The 21,176-nt window shown below is 43.9% G+C and overlaps 2 protein-coding genes across 11 annotated transcripts; both read right to left on the bottom strand.

Annotated features, from left to right (window-relative positions):
* Positions 1-15: 15 nt before the first annotated feature.
* Positions 16-1,265, bottom strand: LOC129603466 (trace amine-associated receptor 13c-like). Its single transcript, XM_055504784.1, has 2 exons — positions 1,099-1,265; positions 16-837 (listed from the first exon to the last, which is right to left on the bottom strand). The coding sequence occupies exons 1-2, from the start codon at positions 1,263-1,265 to the stop codon at positions 18-20; spliced, it is 987 nt and encodes a 328-aa protein (XP_055360759.1). The 3' UTR covers positions 16-17.
* A 1,756-nt stretch (positions 1,266-3,021) lies between these two features.
* On the bottom strand, positions 3,022-20,450 carry si:dkey-230p4.1 (trichohyalin). Of its 10 annotated transcripts, none has more exons than XM_029137522.3 (23): positions 19,659-20,448; positions 19,436-19,573; positions 19,283-19,360; positions 19,114-19,184; positions 18,642-18,807; positions 18,433-18,539; positions 17,913-18,311; positions 17,685-17,811; positions 17,333-17,470; positions 17,099-17,247; positions 16,641-16,790; positions 16,376-16,454; positions 15,716-15,825; positions 14,897-15,038; positions 14,614-14,813; positions 14,131-14,258; positions 10,786-13,556; positions 8,727-8,858; positions 7,884-8,387; positions 7,720-7,782; positions 4,514-4,699; positions 4,372-4,431; positions 3,657-4,303 (listed from the first exon to the last, which is right to left on the bottom strand). In XM_029137522.3, exons 1-23 carry the CDS (start codon positions 19,797-19,799, stop codon positions 4,076-4,078), a joined length of 6,267 nt encoding a protein of 2,088 aa, XP_028993355.1. In that variant the 5' UTR covers positions 19,800-20,448; the 3' UTR covers positions 3,657-4,075. The 10 variants fall into 10 exon arrangements, with proteins under 10 accessions (XP_028993360.3, XP_055360757.1, XP_028993355.1 ...); XM_029137523.3 differs by having other exon boundaries at positions 4,514-4,696; XM_029137527.3 differs by lacking the exons at positions 3,657-4,303; positions 4,372-4,431; positions 4,514-4,699 and adding an exon at positions 3,022-3,158 and having other exon boundaries at positions 7,720-7,808; positions 19,659-20,450.
* Between the last annotated feature and the right edge of the window lie 726 nt (positions 20,451-21,176).

Below are 21,176 nucleotides of genomic sequence, written 5' to 3'. Positions count from 1 at the left end.
TGAATGTCTACATAACATCAAGTGTCTCTCTCTAAGATGTTGACATCACAGGAGCCAGGCTGCAGAATCCTCAAAGAAACTATGTGTTTTACCGCTTTTCTAAACCAGGGGTAAAACAAAACATAAATCACAGGGTTCAGACACGAGTTAAAATACATCACAAAGCTCATCAAAGCCTCGGTGGAAGAACCGATCAAGATGTCACCAGCTGTCAGACAGAGACAATAATATGGAGAGTAGCACATCAGAAACACAACTACAACAACACCCAGAGTCCTGCCTGCTTTCAACTCAGATTTCCTAATCAGGCGACTCATTGAAAGCTCAGTGACGGCTGCAACATTAGAGTGTGTCGCACGAGCCTGAGACACTGCCACAACAAACACTCTTACATACAGAACTATGATGACTGCAATGGGAATAATAAAAGCAACAAATAAGTCCACATCTCCATTAATAATAACTACGCACTCTCCATAGCAAGAATTATATCTGCCTGGGTGCTGTAGGTTATCATACAACAGGAAAATGCTGTAGAAAACAGAGCAGGTCCAACACAGGGAAACACTGACTATAGCTATTTTATCTGTAATTCTGCTGGAGTAACGCAGAGGGTCACAAACTGCCACATAGCGGTCAAGTGAAATGAGCACCATGCTTCCTACTGAAGCAGAGATTAGGATGACAGGTATGAAAAAATACAAAGCACACATGAGGTCACCCAGGACCCAACATGTGTACATCGTGAGGATTTCAACTGGCATCACCAAGAAACCCACCAGGAAGTCTGACACTGCCAGTGAGAGGAGCAGCAAATTTGTGGGGGAGCGAAGCTGCCTGCAAGAAGAGTAAACAGTCAGTTAAAACTAATAAAGCCTGTGCTTGCCAACAGCTTCGATATGTAAAAACATGCAGATAAAAGTCATCAACCAGCGTTTCAGATATCAACCAGAATAAGTAGGAAAAAGCTAAGAAACTAAGTGACAAATTTTAATCAATAGAAAAGTGTTAATGCCAGAACAGTTTCCCATAGACCCGGATGTTGTACATGCTTTTGGAGAAAGCCTTTAACAGGAGAAGACATGAAATCAACTGTGCCTGTAATGTGAGATTGCGATGATGACCAGCAGGTTGAGAGCAGCAGTGAGTACAGAGATGACGAACAGAACAAAGTAAAGGAGCACGTTGTCAGCAGGAGGAGGCGTCGGCCGCCAGCAGGAGCTGTTGAGGAGCAGTGGAAAGCAGAGCTCAGCTTGCTCCATCATCAGACACAGAAAGAGGTGCTTTTAGACCAGCTCTTTATCTCCTCTCTGCTTTCACTGTTACACATGAATGTCCCTCCTCTGTCATCATTATTCCCATTCCTCCATCACCCACTGAGTCATTGACCTTCTCAAAAAAGGTAAACTTGACTCCATTAAAGTGCATTAGTGCTAACCCATCAGTGCGTATACATATATGTATATGCCTACATAATATTAACAGAGTGGAGCTGACTAAGTTCAGTAACAGTTCAGCTGAGCTGTGGAGGGTAATGGCGTCAGGGGCAGGAAACACCCAGGAAAACACAAAGTAGCTCCTTTTATGGCACACCGCCATTTCAGGAAAAGCAAGTACAGGTCTAAAGAGCCTAAACTGAACTGCACCAGACATTCAAAGGGGCAGCTCTCAGTTTGGAAATCCTCCAGCCTCCACATTTCCTTACTAAAGGACGTTTCAGTGAGACGGGACCAGGCACTAAAAGCCTGCCTCTAGAAGTCAATTTTTTTTTCACAAACACAAGACTTCTAAACAAATATGAATGTATGATCAACCTGAGGTGACACAGACCTTACTGTAAGTGGAACTGTGTGCTTAAAATGCAGATTAAACAAATCTTTTGGCATATATTCAAGTTTTAAAAGTCAAAGACCTGATTGTGCTTTAATGACTCACTTGTCTCTTGTGTACTGGTTGCATCATGCATTTGTGTTGACGCTTATTAGCCGTTAACACCTCTGACTGCAGTTGTGTCTCCATGTGACACTGATATGAGAAGGTGTGAACAGTTTCCAACTGGAAGGTTCTGATTACACAGTCTCAACAGTAGCTGAAGGTCTGTTCAGTGCCCAGAGGACAACTGCACAGAAAACATATTGATAACTGTTTGTGTGTGTTGTTTTTTGTAGTGTTTATATGTATGTACACGCAATAGAGACAATAGCTTGGTCTACAATTAACTTCTCAAAGTTTGGCTGTTAGCAAGCAGTTTGACTCAGCTACAGGGAAAGTGTTCTGTAGATGGATGCACTATTGAGAAGAACAATATATGTTTACAGGTAGAAATGAACAGTCAGACCTCAGTTAAGATGTAGTGCATTCTAAGCAACTTTGCGCCACCTGGTGGTTATAATGAGACTAGCATTCTGATTTTTTTTCCAGCTCACTGCAGGACTAAAAAACCTTAGTGGGCAACGCACTTGTTGCGGAGTGGCAACGCAATTGTAGTGAAATGAAAACTGTGGTCACAAAATCTGAAATTCTGATTTTCTAAAATCCTACATCCAAACATCTATATTTCAAAGCAACTGAACCAAACCTGCTGCAAAAATATACACAATCATTTAAGTGTGCACAATTATTAGCCAATTATTAATTATTAGTGATTATTTTGACCACATCATTTTATCCATAATTTCCAACTCTAAGCTGTAAAAACCTGAATGCTTATTGGATTTAATGCATATCAGGTAATGTGTATTTGTGTAACGGGGGAGGGTCAAGGAGATCAACACCCTTTATCAAGGTGTGCAGAAATTGTAAAACAAATGGGCCAAAAAGGAATTTAACTGAGTGTGAAAAGCCAAAAATTGTAAAGCCTTTCAAAAGGGATGCAGCCCTTTTGAAATATCTAGAATATTGGGACGTGATCACAGAACCATCAAAACCAAGTTTTGTAGCAAATAATCAACAGGGTCGAAAGAAATGTGTCAAGAAATAAAAGACGCAAATTAACCAACAAAAAATTGAGAAGAATCAAACATAAAGCTATCAGGAACCCATTATCCTCCAGTGCTGGTATATTTCACAACTACAACCTACCTGGAGTGTCAGGAAGTACAAGGTGTTCAGTTCTCAGAGACATGGCCAAGGTAAGAAAGGCTGAAACCTCACCACTTCTGAACAAGACACATAAGTTGAGACGTTAGGAATGTATCAAGAAATATCTGGAGACAGATCTTTCAATTGTTTCATGCACTGATGACGTGAGAATGACTCTTGATGGACCATGGTTGGATCAGTAACGGACACAGCTCCATCACATGCATCCAAGTAGTGGACTGTGTGGCTGACCAGTAAAGGCTTTAAAGATCAAAAACCAATGACACTACCCCCTTTTTCACCTCAGACTGGTTGACTGACCTCATTAACAGTTTAAAAAAACCCTTTATCTAAGATCCTTGTATTGTTAGATTTGAGGAAAATATCTTTTGTGACATGCTTAAGGTACAAAACAAAATATAATACCAAATTATTTCATGTTCTAAGAATTTATTTCAAATTGAATTTTATAAATTTTACTCACACCGAGCAGAAACCAGAGGTTCATGAAAAAAGTGTTTCCTGGCTAATAAGTTTGAATTAAAAACTAAAATGAATACAAGTACAAAAATGAATGGCTTTTTAAAACATTTTATGGTGAGCTTTTGATCTGATTTACAATTTTACCTCAAACGTTTGTTTCAGAGCAGTTGGAACAAACAGAACCTGATCTAATTAAAACTAGAAAGATTTATCTACAGATAAACAAATATTGTGCAAAAGAAAACTCAAATGACGACAAACTAAACCAAATGTGACTGGTTCAACTACTGATTGTGTATGTGTTCAAAAACTGGCTTCAGTAACATGTGGACGTCATCAGAGTAGTTTCAGATCCCTGGTCTTACATTAGGACTTAGTGTTAAGTTGGAGATCAATTCACAAATTGCTTTGTAGCACACAGCTTTATCATCCTTCCTAGTATAGTGTTTCCATAGCAGCACTATATGGCAGATTGTCACTGTGTTTGCTCAGGAGCTTCACTTAATTCTTGTTACAACTGGCTGAGGTACATCCTGACTTCCTCCTCCCTCAGGCTGTGATCCAGTCGCTGTGTCTCGAACTCCAGGACCGAGGGGACTGGACGGTGTGCGACGGCGGCCAGTGACTCAGTGAGGTCTTGTCTTAGAGAGACAAGCCACTGGCTGTTTCTGGAGGACTGCTGAATGAATTTCTCTCTCTGCTGATGCTCCACAGCCAATGAAAGGCAAAGCTGGCCCACCTAAGGGGAAGTGACCATTAGCATGCTCCTGACAGCACAGAATACCTCAAACTGTCCTTTTCTCTCACCTGTTCCTCAAGTTGCTTCACTCTGCTCCTCAGTCTTTCTTCTGTGCTTTCTGCAGACTCCTGAACAAACATGGCAGCTTTAAATGCATGCTCCAGTTTTGAAACCTGTGTGTCTCATCTGAGGTCTGCTGCTGTCAATTACCTGTTGTTTGAACTTCGAACATTCCTCCTTCACCTGTCTCAGACTGTCTCTCAGTGTATTTCTGTCTCTCTTCAGTTTTTCCTTCTGATTTTCCAGATGAGAGTTTTTCTTGTTCAGTACTTTCTGTTCAAGTTGTAGTTCAGCCACGAGATGCTGCAGGACCACTAACCGGGCCCCAAAACTCTGCTGACACATGAGCAAAGAGCGTTTCTCACTCATCCCAAACTTGCAGGAAGTGGCACCACCACTTTAATGCAATTTATGAGATCTGCAGTTGAAGTTCACATTCCTAAAGCAGGATTATGTTAAACGATGCACGAGACAAAGCAGATAAGGTACACAAATGCGTGTTGCGTAGTGTCTCTCTGCTCCATTGGATCTCTGTCCCTCTCCAGGTCCTTGGTCCTCTGAGTCAGCAAGTACACACACACACACACACACACACACACACACACACACACACACACACACACACACACACACACACACACACACACACACACACACACACACACACACAACACACACACACCACACACCACACACACACACACACCACACCACACACACACCCACCACACACACACACACACACACACACACACACACACACACACACACACACACACACACACACACACACACACACCCACACACACACACACCCACACACACACACACACACACACACACACACACACACACACACACACACACACACACACACACACACACGAAATTATATCCTTCATCTCTTTCTTTAAATCTTTAAATAGTTTTTTGAATTTCACCAGGTAATAATTTGTTCCTGGCTTCATACAGGAACACAGTAGTTGTATTCCAATAGATCAAAGAATTTTAACAATTTACAGACTTTATGAAAGCTACATTGGTGTGATCCTGTATGAGTCAGCTCTGACCATTCCTGTACAGTGCCTCATAATACAGAGTCACTGTACAGGAAGACTCTACCTGCTGAGGAATCTTTTGGAGTGAGGGGGCCACTCCTGAAGACCTATGAGACTGTGGTGGCATCAGCCATCCGGTACGGTGTTGTCTGCTGGAGCAGCAGCATCACAGTGATGACAGGAAGAGACTGTACAGGGTCATCAAGAGGTCCAGCTCTGTCCTGGGCTGCACTCTGAACACTGTGCAGGAGGTGGGTGAGAGAAGGGTCTCTCACTGGGGCCTGGGGGCGAGGCCAGCTGTGGTCTCAACACGAAAGACGAGGACATAAACCTGGTCCTTAAACTGGCTGTGGGACAGCCCCCCAGAGCCTGCCCAGACAGGGTTGGGGGCAACTTCTACTCTGCTGCAGGAGGCGGTGTAGCTGACAATGGCAGAGAGGATCAGCATGAAGGAGAAGCTGACGGCCAGAAGGATGGTGGGACAGTGCGGATGGACAAGAGGATGGTGGAGAAGTTGCAAACAGGACGGTGGTGGAGACAAACAAGCAGCAAATGGACGAAATAGACTGACAATCAACAGTCTAAACAGGCAAGTGGAGAATTCAAACAGCAATGAAGTTGCTAATGTGCCAACTGTAGAATGATAAAATAAGTTGAAATGTGTAATAAGCACTCCACTGTAAACAGTGTTGTAGCTGAGCAGAACACCGCATAAAAAGGAAAAGTGAATTTCTTGAGTTGGACAGCAGCGAGGGTGGGATCTCCCTGTCCTTAGACAGCGAGTTGTCTGACTGAAGATCTCCCCGGGGCCCAAGGCCTATAGTGTTGACAGTGTTGAACGTTTTCTGCTGCGCACTAAAAACACGAGAAGTGTCAAAGTCGAAAACTATTTCTGAGATAAAGAATGTTTTGTGAATTCGGTTCATCAAGGGAGTTTTACAAACCCAGAGATTTACAGGTTAAAGAAGCTATTGCTTAAAGTGAGTCGAGTCAGGTGTTTTCCCACTGTATTTTTTTTTTCCCTCACTGGGCTGTTACTGTGTGTCTGTTTATTTAAAATTATAAAAAAGAACCTTAAGGAAGATAATAAATAATGATTTTATCTTGTTTATTTTAACCATGCACTGCTGATGTAATATTGTTATATGTATATAATATCTGACAATTAAAGTCTTAAAGTCTAAAGTCACAGGAGGAGTGGGCTGTTGATCACTAAATCATTCAGAGCCTTTGGGGGCTGGGCCTGTATTGGAAAACACAGTCATCATGTGCTGGTTAGGTGCAACACTTAACATTCTTACACAAAAAACTAATCTCTTGTGCTGCCATACATCAAATGGAACATCAGAACTTGATAAACTTGACTAATATTTTATGATATCTGTTTGTCTTTTACATTCGGTCTCTGGCTCCATCCTATCTGACTCCCCACCATAACCCAAAGCTGTAAACCCGAATGCATCTTGTCTTGGAAGCTTGGTGTTCCTTCCTTTGGATAACAAGACACGATGATGCAGAAGTAAGAATGCAAACATTCCTACTCACAGCGAGATAAGGAGGGTCTTTGCATCACACCTTCGTGGTGTGTGCACTGATCTCCCAGCTGGTTTTTGGTTTGTTGATGTGCACGATCAACATCCATGTTTTTGATTTGCTTTCCCCATTATTTTTCATTTTACTTTATTTTTATAATAAATCACACAAAAGACAACTCTCTAACCTGCCTCTTTATGGGAAATTTCCATCACAGGCCTAAGACTGCTACAGCACCCACTGAACTGGAACTGAATAGCATGAAAGTGTCATTATCAATTTAATTCTCTTCCAAATGGTGGAGTTCATTGAAACCAGTCATTCACGACAAAGCGAATCCTGAATCAGCTGAATGACTATAGTACTTTGAGTCTGAAGTATCACTTAAATGCTATATACACTATTGGGTGGGTGATTTGCTGGCATTAATAAACAGCGGAGGGAGACTTCGGTAGACTACATTGGATATAGCGTGAGAGAGAAGTATGAACACAAGCAAGACAAGCTAACAAACGCCATAGCTAAGTGGTTAGCTACAAACTGAATCAAACAGAATCGCAACAAATGATGGCACTTGTGAGCCTCCCTCAAGAAAAGGATAGGAGTTACGTGCACCAACTGCCAACTTCAGGTAGGTGCCTTTATGTTGCAGCCATGGGACCGTGATGCATAGTTTAATTTCTCTCTTGATTAAATAGTCCAACATAAGGAGAACCATTTAGTGACATTAAGGGCTTGTTTGACAGAAAGTAGTTGTTTTTTTACCTCTTTATTTCTGAGCAGCCTCCACATCTCTTCATTCTCCTGCAGCAGAAATGAATTGTGCTCCTTTGAAGAAACCATAAATAAGTGAACTACAACAAACCTGAGTATCATTTATATACCCATTTTAAAATCAACCAAACTAGGTTTTATTGTAATGTAGTTACCTCCTCCACTTCTCCTTCACTCCTGTTGCCCCTTGTTTTCTCTGCAGCCGGCGAGGACTGCGATTTCTGCTCCTCCAACGTCGCCAATGTGGCTCTTTCTTGGCTCAGCTCAGCCCGATTCTCTTCACCCTTCTTGATGTTCTCCTCCAGCCTGAGCCTGAACTCCTTGTCCACTGCCTCCTCTTTTGCCTTCAGTATCTGGATTTCCCTCGTTAAATCTGTCAGCTTTATCTCTCGTTCCTCCAATCGTGTTCTCCACAGCTCCTCAGACTCTCTCTTTTCCTCCTCTGCCTTCCGCTTCAGCCGTTTAGCCACTAACAGCTCATCCATCATCTCCTTTCTCCTCCTGTCTAGAGTTTCAACTTTGACTCTGATCTTTTGAAATTCCTCTCTTTCTTTCTCCACCTCCTCCCTGACAGCTTGCAGATTAGCCTCTTTGATATCTATCTCCTGCTTCTTCTCGTTCAGGGCGTTCCTCAGGCGCTCTCCCTCTGTGTAGCTCTCCTGAACAGTAGAAAATGCTGCAGTTTTTCCACATACATTTTGAGGCTCACCAGGGTTAAATAAAAGAGACATCATAGTATTTTTGCTTTGAGAGTCTGACAGTATTTTGGGTTGTTATGCAGCATTTGGCTAAATGTGACCAGAGAGTACAGCCACAGTCGTCCATACCACCACCTCCACTGAGTGTTTAGCAGCCTGTGCTGCCACCTAGTGTACTGAGTTGGAAAAGATCGACAAGTTTGTCTATATGCATGCCAAATACAGATGCTAGCTGTGCTTGGAGCCCTTATCTGATGAACCATGCTGCAGCTGTAAGTCAATTGTTGGGAGTTACCGTACCTGCAGAAGGACCTTCAGCTTAGTCATCTCCTCTAGAGCAGCCCTCAGGCCCTCCTTTATCTGCCAATTCTGCTCCTCCTTCATTTTCACCTCCTCCCATGCTCCCTGCCTGCTCTCACTCAGCCCAGACAGCTAAAACACATAGGAAAAGGTAAAACTGAACATTATCCAGAACTCTTTCTGGGGGGAGTGATAAATAAACATGCAGTTGGAGCAAGAAGTACATTATTAAAATAAATCTGGCTCCTCTTTGAACCGCCGCCTTAACATGGAGGAGGAGTTTGTGTGCCTGAATAACCCCCGGGAGCTATGTTGTCAAGAGATAAATGCTCCTGGGAGACCCTTCCAAGGGCATTTAACCAGACAAAGAGCTGACCAAATAGCCTCCACACACAGCCTGGCTCTGAAACCCAACATTTTGAGAGGAGCAGGACTCTCTTCTACTGTGGAGTTGGCCACGATGAGAGGTGGCGGGCTGGTGTGGGCTTGCTCATAGCTCCCCAACTCAGCCGCCATGTGTTGGAGTTTTCCCCGGGAAAGGAGAGGGTTGCATTCCTGTGCCTTTGGGTTGCGCATAAGTCACTCACTGTTGTTTGTGCCTATGGGCCAAATGGCAGTGTGGAGTACCTGGCCTTTGGGTTCTCTGGATGGATTGTTGGAAAGTACTCCAAATGGGGATCCCATCATTCTGCTGGGGGACTTTAACACTCACGTGGGCAATGACAGTGACACCTGGAGAGGCGTGATTGGGAGGAACAACCTCCCTCATCTAAACCCGAGTGGTTTTATGTTGTGTTGTTTTATGGTTATGTGCTAGGCACAGACTGGCCTTAACTAACACTAAGTTTAAACATAAAAAGGTGTCCATTAGTGCACTTGACACCAGGACATCCTAGGCCAGAGGTTGATGACAGACTTTGTAGTTGTGTCACCTGACCTTCGTACCTTCAAATGTATCGTGAGGGTCTGTTGGGAACGTCTGGCTGAACCCTTTGTCAGAGGGATCTTTAACTGACATCTCCGGGAGAGTTTTGACCAGATTCCGAGGGAGGCTGGAGACATTGAGTCTGAGTGGACCATTGTATGCCGCCACCACTGTCAAGGCAGCTGTTCGGAGCTCTGGACGCAAGGTCTCCGGTGCCTGTCATGGCTATCCCCGAACCCGGTAGTGGACATTGGAGGTAAGGAATGCCATCAAGCTGAGGGAGGAGTCCTATCAGGTCTGGGTGATCTGTGGGACTCCTGAGGCAGTTGATGGGTACCGACGGGCTAAGTTTGTTCTGCTACGGAGGCAAGAACTCTGGCCAGAACCAGCCTCTAAGGCCAGAACTCTGGCCTTAGAGGCTATAGTAGTGCGGTTGGTGTGCCAGTCTGTAATGATAAAGAGGGAACTGAGCGGAAAGGCAAAGCTCTCAATTTACCAGTCAATCTACATTCCTACCGTCACCTATGGTCATGAGCTTTGGGTCATGACAGAAAGGACCAGAGGATATAAGCGGACGAAATAAGCTTCCTTCGCAGGGTGGTTGGTTACACCCTTAGAGATAGGGTGAGGAGCTCTGTCACCCCAGAGGAGCTCAGTAGAGTCGCTGCTCCTCCAAATCGGGAGGAGCCAGCTGACTCGGGCATCTGGTTCAAATGCCTCCTGGACGCCTTCCTGGGGAGGTGTTCCAGGCATGTCCCACCAATAGGAGAACCCAAGGAACACCCAGGAAACGCTGGAAAAACTATGTCTCAGCTGGCCTGGGAACACCTTGGGGTCCTACCGAAAGGGCTGAAGGAAGTGTCCGTGGAGAGGGAAGTCTGGAACTCTTTCCTCAGACTGCTGCCCCCACGGCACAGCCCTGGATAAAGTGGTTGAAAATGGATGGTTGATTATATTCAGGCATGTGGGTGATTTAGACAGAACACTGATGTATAATACTAAACTCAGTTCTGTAGATTCACCCCTTTGAAACTGGAGATCAACATAACTTAACGAGTAACAGTGTCAAATAAGACGAAATGATGTACTTATTAGGAAAATGAAATACACTGGCATCTGATGTGGTAACGTTACCTGACCCTGCAGGAAGTTCAGGTTCACCGTCATCACATCCATGCTCTGCTGCACTCCTCTCAGCTCCTCCTGCACCTCCTCCTTCTTTCGCTGCTCCTTTTGCAGTTCCTCTCTCAGAGCAGTCACTTCCTTGTCTATGCTTGCTAACTTCTCCTGTATTTGAACTTTCTTGCTTTGTTCCTCTTGTAACTTCCCTGCCATGTCTGTTAACTCCTCCTTTGTTCTCCTCAGCTCCTCGTCCTTTCGCCTCCACACCTGTTGGGCTCCCATTCTCTTCTCTTTTTCTACTTCTGCTTTTCTCTGTTTCAGCTCTTCTTGTAACTCCATCTTATCCTTTTGTTTACTTTGTATCTCCACTTTAAGTAAAGAAAGTTTGCTTCTGGTTCTGCTCAGCTCATCCTGTAACTCCTCCATCTGCTGCTGTGCATCACATTGGGTTTCCTGCATACTCCTTTGCTCCTTCTGGATGTATTCCTTCAAAGCAGTTATTTCCCCTTGTGCGTCCTCGTCCTTGTTTAGAATCAATTTTATCTCTTCCCTAAGAAGTGTTACCTCGCTTTCAGTCCTCCACAACTTTTCCTGTATGTCTCTTTTTTCACCCTGTTCTGTTAAAATACTATTTTTGAGCATCAGCACCTCCTGTTCCTGTCTCCTCAACTCCTTTTGTGTTTTATCCCGCTCCCTCTGCACTTCCTCTCTGAGAGCTGTCACTTCTTGTTTCCGCCTTCTCAGCTCCACTGACAGCCCTGCCTTCTTCTCTTCCATCTCCCTGACAAAGAACTTTCCTCTTTTCACCACCAGGAGGTGTTGAGCTTTTCTTATTCTCAGTCTCTCATGCTCTTTTTTTGCCTCCTTAAGTCTACCCACTAGTGTTCTCTTTTCCTCCTCTTTGCAACTCAACATCTCCCCAAGTTTGTCCATTTCTTTCTCCTTATCCATCAGTTTATTCTCTATCCTAATCTTCTCCTCCTTCATTCTCCCCAACTGCTGCAGCTCTTTATTTAGTTCATCTATTTCTTTCTCTCTCTCTAACACTTTATCCTCTAGCCCCCTCCTCTGCTCTATCAGGTTATTCTCAAAACTCCTGGTCTCCTCTTTTGCCCTTCTTAGCTCTTTAATCTCATTCTTCATTTCTTCTGATCTGTCCTCCATCCTCTTAACTTCCTCCCTGATGCTCCTCACCACCCCTCTCTCTTCTTCCCACTTCTCCTCCACCTCCTTCAGCTTATCCTCGAGTCTTGTCTTTTCTTTGTCTAGGTCTGTTATCTTGCTTTCTAGCTTTCCCCTCCTCTCCTCAGTTATTTTCTGACCCTCCCTCTCCTCTTTATCTCTCTCCTTCAGAGAGACTTTTAGGCGGTGTACCTCCTTCTCCTGCTGCTTAAAGACCTGACTGAGTAGTGCCACCTCCTTTTTGCTATGCTCTGCCCTCTCGCGCCACTCACTAAGTTCCTCTTTCTGAGCCACCTCCCTCTCTTTGACCATTCTCTTTGATCTCTCATTCTCATTGTGAGCCTCCTGCAGTTCCGTGGCCTGGGAGAAGAGCCTGTCATCTTTCTCATGTCCAACCCTTCTTTCTGTTTCCAGGAGAATCTGGCTTTCCCTCAGCAGTGTTTCCAACTGCTCCTCCCTTGTGTCCTTCTGAAAGAGTTTCTCATTTGCTTCCTGTTGCTCCCTGAGAGCTTTCTCTTCTCTCTTCTCCATGAGCTTAAGGTGCTTCTTTAAGTTTTCCACCTCCTCCTCTCGTTCCCTCACAGCGCTCATTTGATGCTCCAGCCTGCACTTCATCCTGTCCACCTCCTCCTTCATCTTCTCACGTTCCTCCTTAACCATGTTCAGGCCCAACCCCAGTAGCTCCATCTCCCCTGCCTTCTCCAACAACCCTGTTTCCGCTTCCTGCTTTTCAATTTGCATTTTCTCATTTTTACTTCTCTCTTGTTCTGTCTCACTCTCCACCTCTTTCATCCTACTCTTCAGTTTCTCCATGTTCTCCTCTGCTTTCTTTGCTGCATCCCTAAGTTGTATCATCTTCTCCTTCGTCTTCTCGTCTTCTTCGCCTTGCAGTCTCTCCTTCCTCCTCTCTACCTCTCTGGTATCTTCTAATAGGGAGATTTCTTCTGTCAGTCTGTTAATCTCCACCTCCATTTTCTTGACATTTTTCTTCCATGTTTCCAACTCCGTTTCTGCTTCACACCTTACTTGCTTTACCTCATCTTGCCTCTCTTCTTTTTCTCTTTCCAATCTATCCAAACGATCATAGAGTGCCTCCACCTCTCTGTCTCTCTGAATTTTTTCCTCTCTCCTTCTTGCTTCTATTGTTACCCCTTTCTCTCTCATCCTAACCTCTAGCCCGATCATGTCCTTCTCCAGTCTCCCCTTTTCTCCCTCCATCCACTGTATTCTCTCAAACATCTGGTTGGTTTGCGCCTCCTCTGCAGCAATCTCCTTCATCAACCCCTGCAACCCTCGTTGTATATCTTGCTTTTCATCAGTCAGTCCCTTAGTCCTCCTCCTCAGCACCCCCACCTCACCTTTCCTCTTACCCAGCTCCTCACTCAGTGCTTCCCTCTCTCTCTGCCAGGATTTCCTCTCCTCATTTCTTTCCTGTTCCTCTTCTTTCCTCCTCTTTCTCAGTGTCTGTGTTTCCTCCATCAGCATCTCCACCTGCAACTGCTGCTCATCATTGTCCTTCCTGTTCATTTTTCTTGTGTCTTTCTCATCTTTTATCTTTGCCACTGCTTGCTCCAGCTCTGCTCTCAGACATACAATCTCACCTTTAGACAAACCAAATAAAGTCAAAGTTAACATTAATGTACATTTTTAGAACATTATACTTTTTTACTATAATATTTTGACATACAGCGAAATGAAATTACATTACTCTCAGGCCCCTGGCATAAAACAGCATAAAAACAAAGAACACAGACCCAACCCCCCCATAGAAGCAGGACAACAGAAGTGGACTACTAAAAAGAGAAGCAAAAAACATAATATAAATAATATAGATAAGAGGAATAAGATATATGGTAGATTAGGTTTTCTCAAATACCATGACACACAAACACAATTCTGTTAGAAAGCTATACTACTAACAGTATAGAATATCTTGCTTCTGTTTAGGTTAATTTATTGAAGCATCTTTATTATTTATTTCTTCTATTAAGTGCAGTTATCATAGCAAAAAACACAACTGCTACTGTTTAGAAGAAATAAAGGAAAGTTACAACAGAAACCTAAGTATCCACTGAATAAATGCAAAGATTATGACAATAAAAGTTTCAATTCAGTGTAACATTGTTCAGAAGAAGAGTTGTATGTAAATGTTATGTAAACAATGTAAACACTCACCATGAAAGGTTTCTTTGGTTTGCTGCAGAGTATGAATGTGTGTTTGCAGCTGACATGTGGCCATCTGTGACAGAGAGAGCTGCTTCTGGTGCTGACCAAGCTGCTGATGTAGAGACACTGTCTCAGACCTGGAAAAACACAAAAAGAAGCCGCGGTATCTGCATCAATATACTGTAGATAAGTAAAACTACACAGCAAATCTGTTAAATTTTATATTCATGCTCAGGCCATTTTGGAACTGTTTAGAAATGTATTGAGTATGGGCTAAACAGTAACAGTGAAGGATGGCAAATAACATTAAGCATAATTGACCACAGAAAGGCTTGGAAATCTGTGTGTTCCAGAAACTGGACCAGCACTCACTCGGTACTAGTGTTAGGCTAGTGCTACTGTGGGGTCAGAGTTGGTCTTCTGGTCAGTGTACTTAAACCTGTACATCAATAATAGTAATAAGTAATAATATCGTATACAAGTATTCAGTACTTGAGCTCTTGCAGCTCAGCCTCCAGTGTATGTGTGTATAGATGACTCTCCAGACTGTTCTGCTCCTCTTGAAGCTTTCGGCCATCTCTCTGCTGCTCCACCTGCTGTCTGTCTCTCCTTCTCACTTCCTCATGTGCCTGTCGCAGCTGCTCCTGCACTCCCTTCAGTTCTGTGCAGACCAAGTCATGCTTGAAGGACAGCTGAGGATTACACACATATTTGGTCAAACAGATCTTCATGTGTTGTCAAATAATAAATAGTCACTCCTCTCCTTCTGTTCTACCTTCTCCAGTTGTCGTCCATCCTTCTCCTTTGCTTCCTTCAGAGAAATCAACCCGCTCTCCCTTTCTTCAGTTATGGTCTCCCACTCATTCGGTCGTTCTCTCAACTGACTAATGGCCTTGGCGTCTAGTTTTTTTTGAACTCTAAATAATCAGAATTTGAAACACTTGTTAACCAGTCACTCTTGAGGTGTGGTTCTTTTGGCTGGTGTGAACCCTCAAGTATGCACCAAAACAACTACACCTAGACTCCCAAAATGAGGTGGTCTTGATCTACATCATCTAATGCGGTCCTCCTGGTGATAAAGCATACTGAACAAAAACAGGACGAAATACCACAAACCATATGATTTAGTGCATCGATATACCGTTATCAAATTTTAGGATTTGCTTGAAGTGGTAAATGCAAGATAATAAAAAGAAATAAATCAGCAGGGCGGACAACAACCCGCGTCGGTTGACCTCTATCGTAAAACTCTCTCTCTCAGAAGTGTATAGTCCACAACACAGGTCGCTCCCACAGCAGACACATCTGACCAATAAGCAGAGAGACTGTTTGCATGTAGTTTGAAGTGACGTATTTTGGTACGCATTTCTGTGTGAAACACAACCAAAGAGAAATTGCTACAAGTTTATAAACTCATCAACCAGGCTCCAGTCTGGCTGTAACTCCCTAAATGGCTTAAGCAAACATTTTTTAAAACCCCTTAAGTGTTACAAGATTTCATTCAGATTGAATGTGGTGTACACAGAGGAAGAACTCACCCCAAAATGTGTCAGTTTACATTGAGTAAATAACAATTTACTTCCTTGTGATTTACCTGAGCTCAGTGCAGTCCATCTTGAAAGTTTTGACCTCCCTCTGCAAAGAGCTGACCTCTGACATGAGAGCCTGCAGCTGTGGCTGGCTGTCTGAAAGCTCACACTCAACCTATAACCATATAAAAAGATGACAATCTCTTACAATGAAGTAAAGGTCTCATGATTAGGGGTCTTTGAGTAATATTAGAGATACTGGTAGTACCGCAGGTTTGTACTGTTCTTTTTTGTCTGAGGCTAAAGCTAAGTTGAGGACAGCCATTTGTTCCAGAGTGCCCCATCCCTCTTGCACCTCTCTCTCCAAAACACATTCCAAGGATGAGAGACGCAACTCGCACTCTCTGGACTAGGCCCCTACATAATGAAGCTTTAGCTGTTCCAAGACCAGTTTCAGGACCTTCCGACATGCCTTTATGGACTTTAGCACCTTTAATAAAAATCTATTTTCTCAATTTTATTTTCTGGCTATTTAATGTCCAAGGAGCTCCTCAAACATACAGTGAGTCAAACACACAGTGAGTCACAAGATATACAAAACATTTAACTAATAGAGACACTATCCTAATGCAACAATATCAATGTATGGACAACAACAATAACCAACAACAGTAATCCAAGATGGCAGAAGTAATATCAATGTCAAATAAATATTGGGCTGTCACCTTCAGAGTGTGGCTCTTCAAATGGTGCAGAGTTTCTTTCTCCTGCAGTTGAACGTTCCCTAAGAACTCCATCTCAACTCTGAAACCAAACATCCTTTAAACATTTCACAACAACAACTCAACTCTAACATACGGTAGATTAATTACAAGGAAGGGAAGACATTTTATTAGCACATGTCGGAAACACTTAAATGAAACAGAAAAAACTAAAACAGCTGGTATTTGAATTGGAAGACCACACTAACATTTACAAACAATACTATACCGTTTGTGAGTCCCTGACTCCAGTTGTCTGGTTCTCTCCTCATGTCTGTCTATCTCTCTCCTCAGTCTATCGTTGTTTCGCTTCACACCCTCCTCTCTTGTCTGAACTTCCTCCACTTGTAGACGTAGAGACGAGATCGCCTCTTGCTCCCTATACGTCAGATAGAGACACTAAAATTATTTCTATAAGCTGGTAACAACCACATATTGGTACAATTATCTATATAGTAATAGCCATGGTCCACAGACAACAATCAGATCTGTAAAGCACGCGCGCGCGCGCGCGCGCGCACACACACACACACACACACACACACACACACACACACACACACACACACACACACACACACACACACACACACACACACACACACACACACACACACACACACACACACACACACACACACACACACACACACACACACACACACACACACACACACACACACACACCTGTTTAGCAGGTCCAGGGTGTGTGTTAGTTCCACCTGAGTTTGTTGCAAGTGTGTTCGTAGCTGTTGGTTTTCATCTTCCAGCTGCTTAAAACTGAGCTGCATTGCCGTTTTCTCCTCACTAAGCCGCCGCACAGATAACTCTGCACCCTAAAATACAAACACCAGAATAACAGACCCTTCATGACCTATATACTGCAAACAAGCAGTAGTTCGAGCACTTTGTAGTACAGACCTGTAGTTCTTCATTTCTCCACCGAAGGGCACTCTCGGTGTGAGACAGGACAGACAGCAGGGCACACAAGTCAAGACTCAGGATACTTTCTAAGGAGACACTGAGAGGTCGACTGCTGCAGCTGCTCAGGACTCTGAACTGAAGAAACAACACACTGATTGTTTACAAGCATAACACTTGTATGTTATTGTAAAATACTATCTTAGCTTCATATCCACTGGTAGGAACAATCTCTTGCAGAACAATCTTGTGCGGTAAACCCTATATGTAGATGTAATTTAAGATTTAAAAATCTAACATTACAACACATGCTGTTTTCAGATTGACACTGTCAACCTAGGTCCAGACTCACCAGCCGAATCACACCCTGACTGACAGACTGCAGACATGTCTCTGTTTCCATACGTTTCTTTATCTCGTGCTCCTTTTCCTCCCTCAGACTCTGCTCAGCCTGCATATGGTGAGAGAGTTCTGTAATCCTAAGGAAAACAGAGAGAAATACAGTTTCATATCTTCAGTCTGGTATTAGAGTAAAGATGGTATGAAGCTGAAAAGGTGTAATATAATGTGAAGAATTTACAGTTCCTTCAGCTGAGAAACCTCTGCCTCGTGGAGGAGATTCAGCTCTGACACCTGTGGTTTTTTCTCTTCATGCATCCTTTTCTCCTCTATGCACTCCAGCTCTGCCAAGGAGAAGGTTCCCAGAGTGGAGGTGGAGGCTAAAGGAGGACCAGGCGTAGCAGAAGGAAGGTTGGAGGAAAGAGCAGATGATAATAGGGGTTGATGGAGCAGTGTGGAACAGAGGGGGGGTGAGAGGGAGGATTGAGGGAGGTCAAATGGTAGAAAAGGTTGATGTTGGGAGAGGGAGGAGGGTTGAAGGTGAGGAGCACAAAGCTTCAAGAATGGGAAAAGGGATTCACAGCTGGACAGGAGGGAGGACGACATTTGAGAAAACTCTGCTTTCAACTGCCACAGATCCCTGCACACACAAAGATGAGCCATCTCTGAATTACTAACACTAAACTTCTCATGTCTATCATTAGTGCTGTGAGTGAGTAGACACACACGCTACAAACCAGTGAATGTGAATGCATTCTCACCTGTATGCAGCTATTTTTAAGGTGTGACACTGTTGTCTCAGAGCAACTACAGATCCCCAGACTGATAGCAAGCTAGCCTGGTGCTGAGCCTCATGATCTGACCGACACTAAACACAAATATATTCAAATTAATGTCTTAAACCACACCCCAAACTCACATCTAAAAAAACAACTTCTCTGCAGACTGAATGCCATAGTATACTGCCAACCTTGTTCTCTCTCTGCCAATAAGAATCTTTGTGCTCTGCCTCCTCCACAGCTTTTGTCCAGTCAGCCGTCAGCTTTTGGAGGTCCCCCCTTATTGCCTGGTTGTCCTCTTGTGACTGGGTGAGCTGTTTGCATAGGAGGGTATTGGTCTCAGCCAAACTGACTGACCTGAAGAGAAAAGATACAGGTAAGATGTCTGTCTATCTCTCTCCTCAGTCCATCGTTGTTTCGCTTCACACCCTCCTCTCTTGTCTGAGCTTCCTCCACCTATAGACGTAGAGACGAGATCGCCTCTTGCTCCCTATACGTCAGATACACTAAAATTATTTCTATAAGCTAGTATCAACCACATATTGGTACTATCTGAATAGTAATAGCCATGGCCCTGACTGACATACTGCCAGTATGTATAAAATTAAATAACTGCCAAGTCCACAGACAACAATAAGATCTGTAAAGCGCACACACACACACCTCTGCTGTTCCTCCTCCAGCCTGATGAGGACGCTCTCCAGAGATTTATTGTGTTCATCTCCGATCCTCCACTACAAAACAAGCAGACAAGTATTAGCATCTACATTATTGCAATGTTACTGTAGTACTACAGAATTTATTCAATAGCAGTAGTAGTATTCAGTTTGACCCCAGTGTTCAGTAGCCGTTTGTGTTCGTCCTGCAGCAGAAGCTCCAGCTCCTGACATCGATCTCTGTACTCAAACACCTGCAGAAGCAATACGGTCAGTACTACAACAGACTTAAAATACTAGTACTCTGATTTGAATGCTCAGGGTCTCACCTTGTTCTGTAATTGATGGACGAGCAGAGTCTGTCTGGCCTCCCTCTCTCTTCCATCCCTTACTTTTTTCTTCCAGGCTCTCTGCTCACCCTCTACTTGCAGAGAGAGGGCCAGTGCGGGAGTCACTGACTGACGAAGCTAGTAACATTAGAGAGGAAGATGTCACAGTTTGATTCACAAAAACGGTGCCCTAACCTCCCATCTCTAAGCTCCCTCTCTCTACCCGGTCATTCAGAGCCATGCTCCTAGACTCCAGCTCCTCCCTTTCAGCTCTGTTCTCTGCCAGCTCCTCCTGAAGTCGGGACACCTCGTGTGTGAGCTCTGCCTTCTCTTGTTGCCAGCCAATCAGAAAACTTGACTCCATGCCAGGAGAGGCAGGTAGAAGCGATCTTTAATGAGTCTTTAGTGTTGGTGTTGTGACAAAGGCCTAAAAAATGAAAACTAAAAGGTTTTGTTCAACAGGACTTGCGTTTTAGTTTAGACTGTGGGTGGTGGCCATCTGAAGACTTAACGACCCACAGGGTTTATGAACCTGCTGCACACAGCTTGTCCGTGATGACTGGAGAAACCTTACACAAAGAACCCAATACCAAAGCAACGCGTCAGTCGCTCCATGACTATGTCGGCCAGCCTTATTTGATGCTGTTGCAGTCAAGTTATTAACCGGCACACACTGAACCCGTCAATCCACGGGCCACTAACAGGGTTGAAACCAAATCAGAACCGGTCCGAGCCGCCGCCGTTAGCACTGTAACTAAAACAAAACACGTCGATGTTAAATAAAAGTAATTCGGCTTAAAATGGAACTAACTCCGGTTAGCCTGTTAGCTAGAATGCTAACAACTATGAATAAAGTTCACACCTGCAACAGCCGAAGCTTCGGAATAGGTTTCACTTCTAAACTGTCACAAGTCCAAATGCTAAAACACATTAAACAAATTTTGCGACGCGTTTCTTCCTTTATCCGAACTATACGAAGCTAACAATCTGCTGTTCAATGCATTCAAACCAGAAGTTAACCTTTCACCCCAGACACCGGACGTCACGTGACACGACAGAAACCTGCCTTCATCTACCTTTTATGCGAACGGCGACACCTACAGGACACTTTACATACAAGTCGATCATTCTGCTGCATATGGAGGATGTAAAGTCAGGAAAGAAACAGGCGCAGACCTTGTTAGACCAGGCTTGTTATGAGCCGGTATCTCTCGTGGTTCATGAGGTAGGCAGTAGCAGCTTGAAGGGTCTTGCCAAGGACTCACACTGGATGCTTATTCGCCCCTAACGTAAATTTAAACCCCCCGTATGCATTTCCTGCGACTTTACCAATTGAACGATCAATACACCACACCACAATTTTTTCTTTTTATTTTGGAGCGTTCCTATGACTCTAAGGGTCACATTTACACACACTGAGCAAGGTAGAAGTGCATTTCCTCCTTTTTTCACATTTTGAGAATCTATCCAATGGAGACAGACCTGCTCCTACTCTGAAACCATTCCCCCCGTGTCGTCACAGAAGAGGGAGTCCTGCCTGCAAATCCTGAACCTCCACCCCCATGATGATACAGAACCAAAACTGGACTTCTGCCATTTCCCCCCTCTCACTTAAGGTGAACAGACGAGCATGGCAGCGTCCAAGTCCTCCCATAGAAACAGTTTGGTTCTGGGGTGTTTAACCAACACCAAAGCCTATTCACTCTACCAAGAGATCAACAAGTGAGGACTTGTGGGTTAC

Source organism: Betta splendens, chromosome 21, assembly GCF_900634795.4.
Source record: "Betta splendens chromosome 21, fBetSpl5.4, whole genome shotgun sequence".
Taxonomy (NCBI): domain Eukaryota; kingdom Metazoa; phylum Chordata; class Actinopteri; order Anabantiformes; family Osphronemidae; genus Betta; species Betta splendens.
The sequence above is the reverse complement of the archived record's forward strand: the minus strand, read 5'-3'. Positions and strand labels throughout refer to the sequence as shown.

Coding starts and splice junctions, on each gene's coding strand:
- LOC129603466 (XM_055504784.1), bottom strand. CDS start 1,265: ATGATGGAGCAAGCTGAGCTCTGCTTTCCACTGCTCCTCAACAGCTCC. Junction 838..1,098: donor ATCGCAATCTCACATTACAG/GCACAGTTGATT, acceptor CTCTTCTTGCAG/GCAGCTTCGCTCCCCCACAA.
- si:dkey-230p4.1 (XM_029137522.3), bottom strand. CDS start 19,799: ATGGAGTCAAGTTTTCTGATTGGCTGGCAACAAGAGAAGGCAGAGCTC. Junction 14,259..14,613: donor GCTGAGCTGCAAGAGCTCAA/GTACTGAATACT, acceptor GTGTTTTTCCAG/GTCTGAGACAGTGTCTCTAC. Junction 13,557..14,130: donor AACCAAAGAAACCTTTCATG/GTGAGTGTTTAC, acceptor GTTTGTCTAAAG/GTGAGATTGTATGTCTGAGA.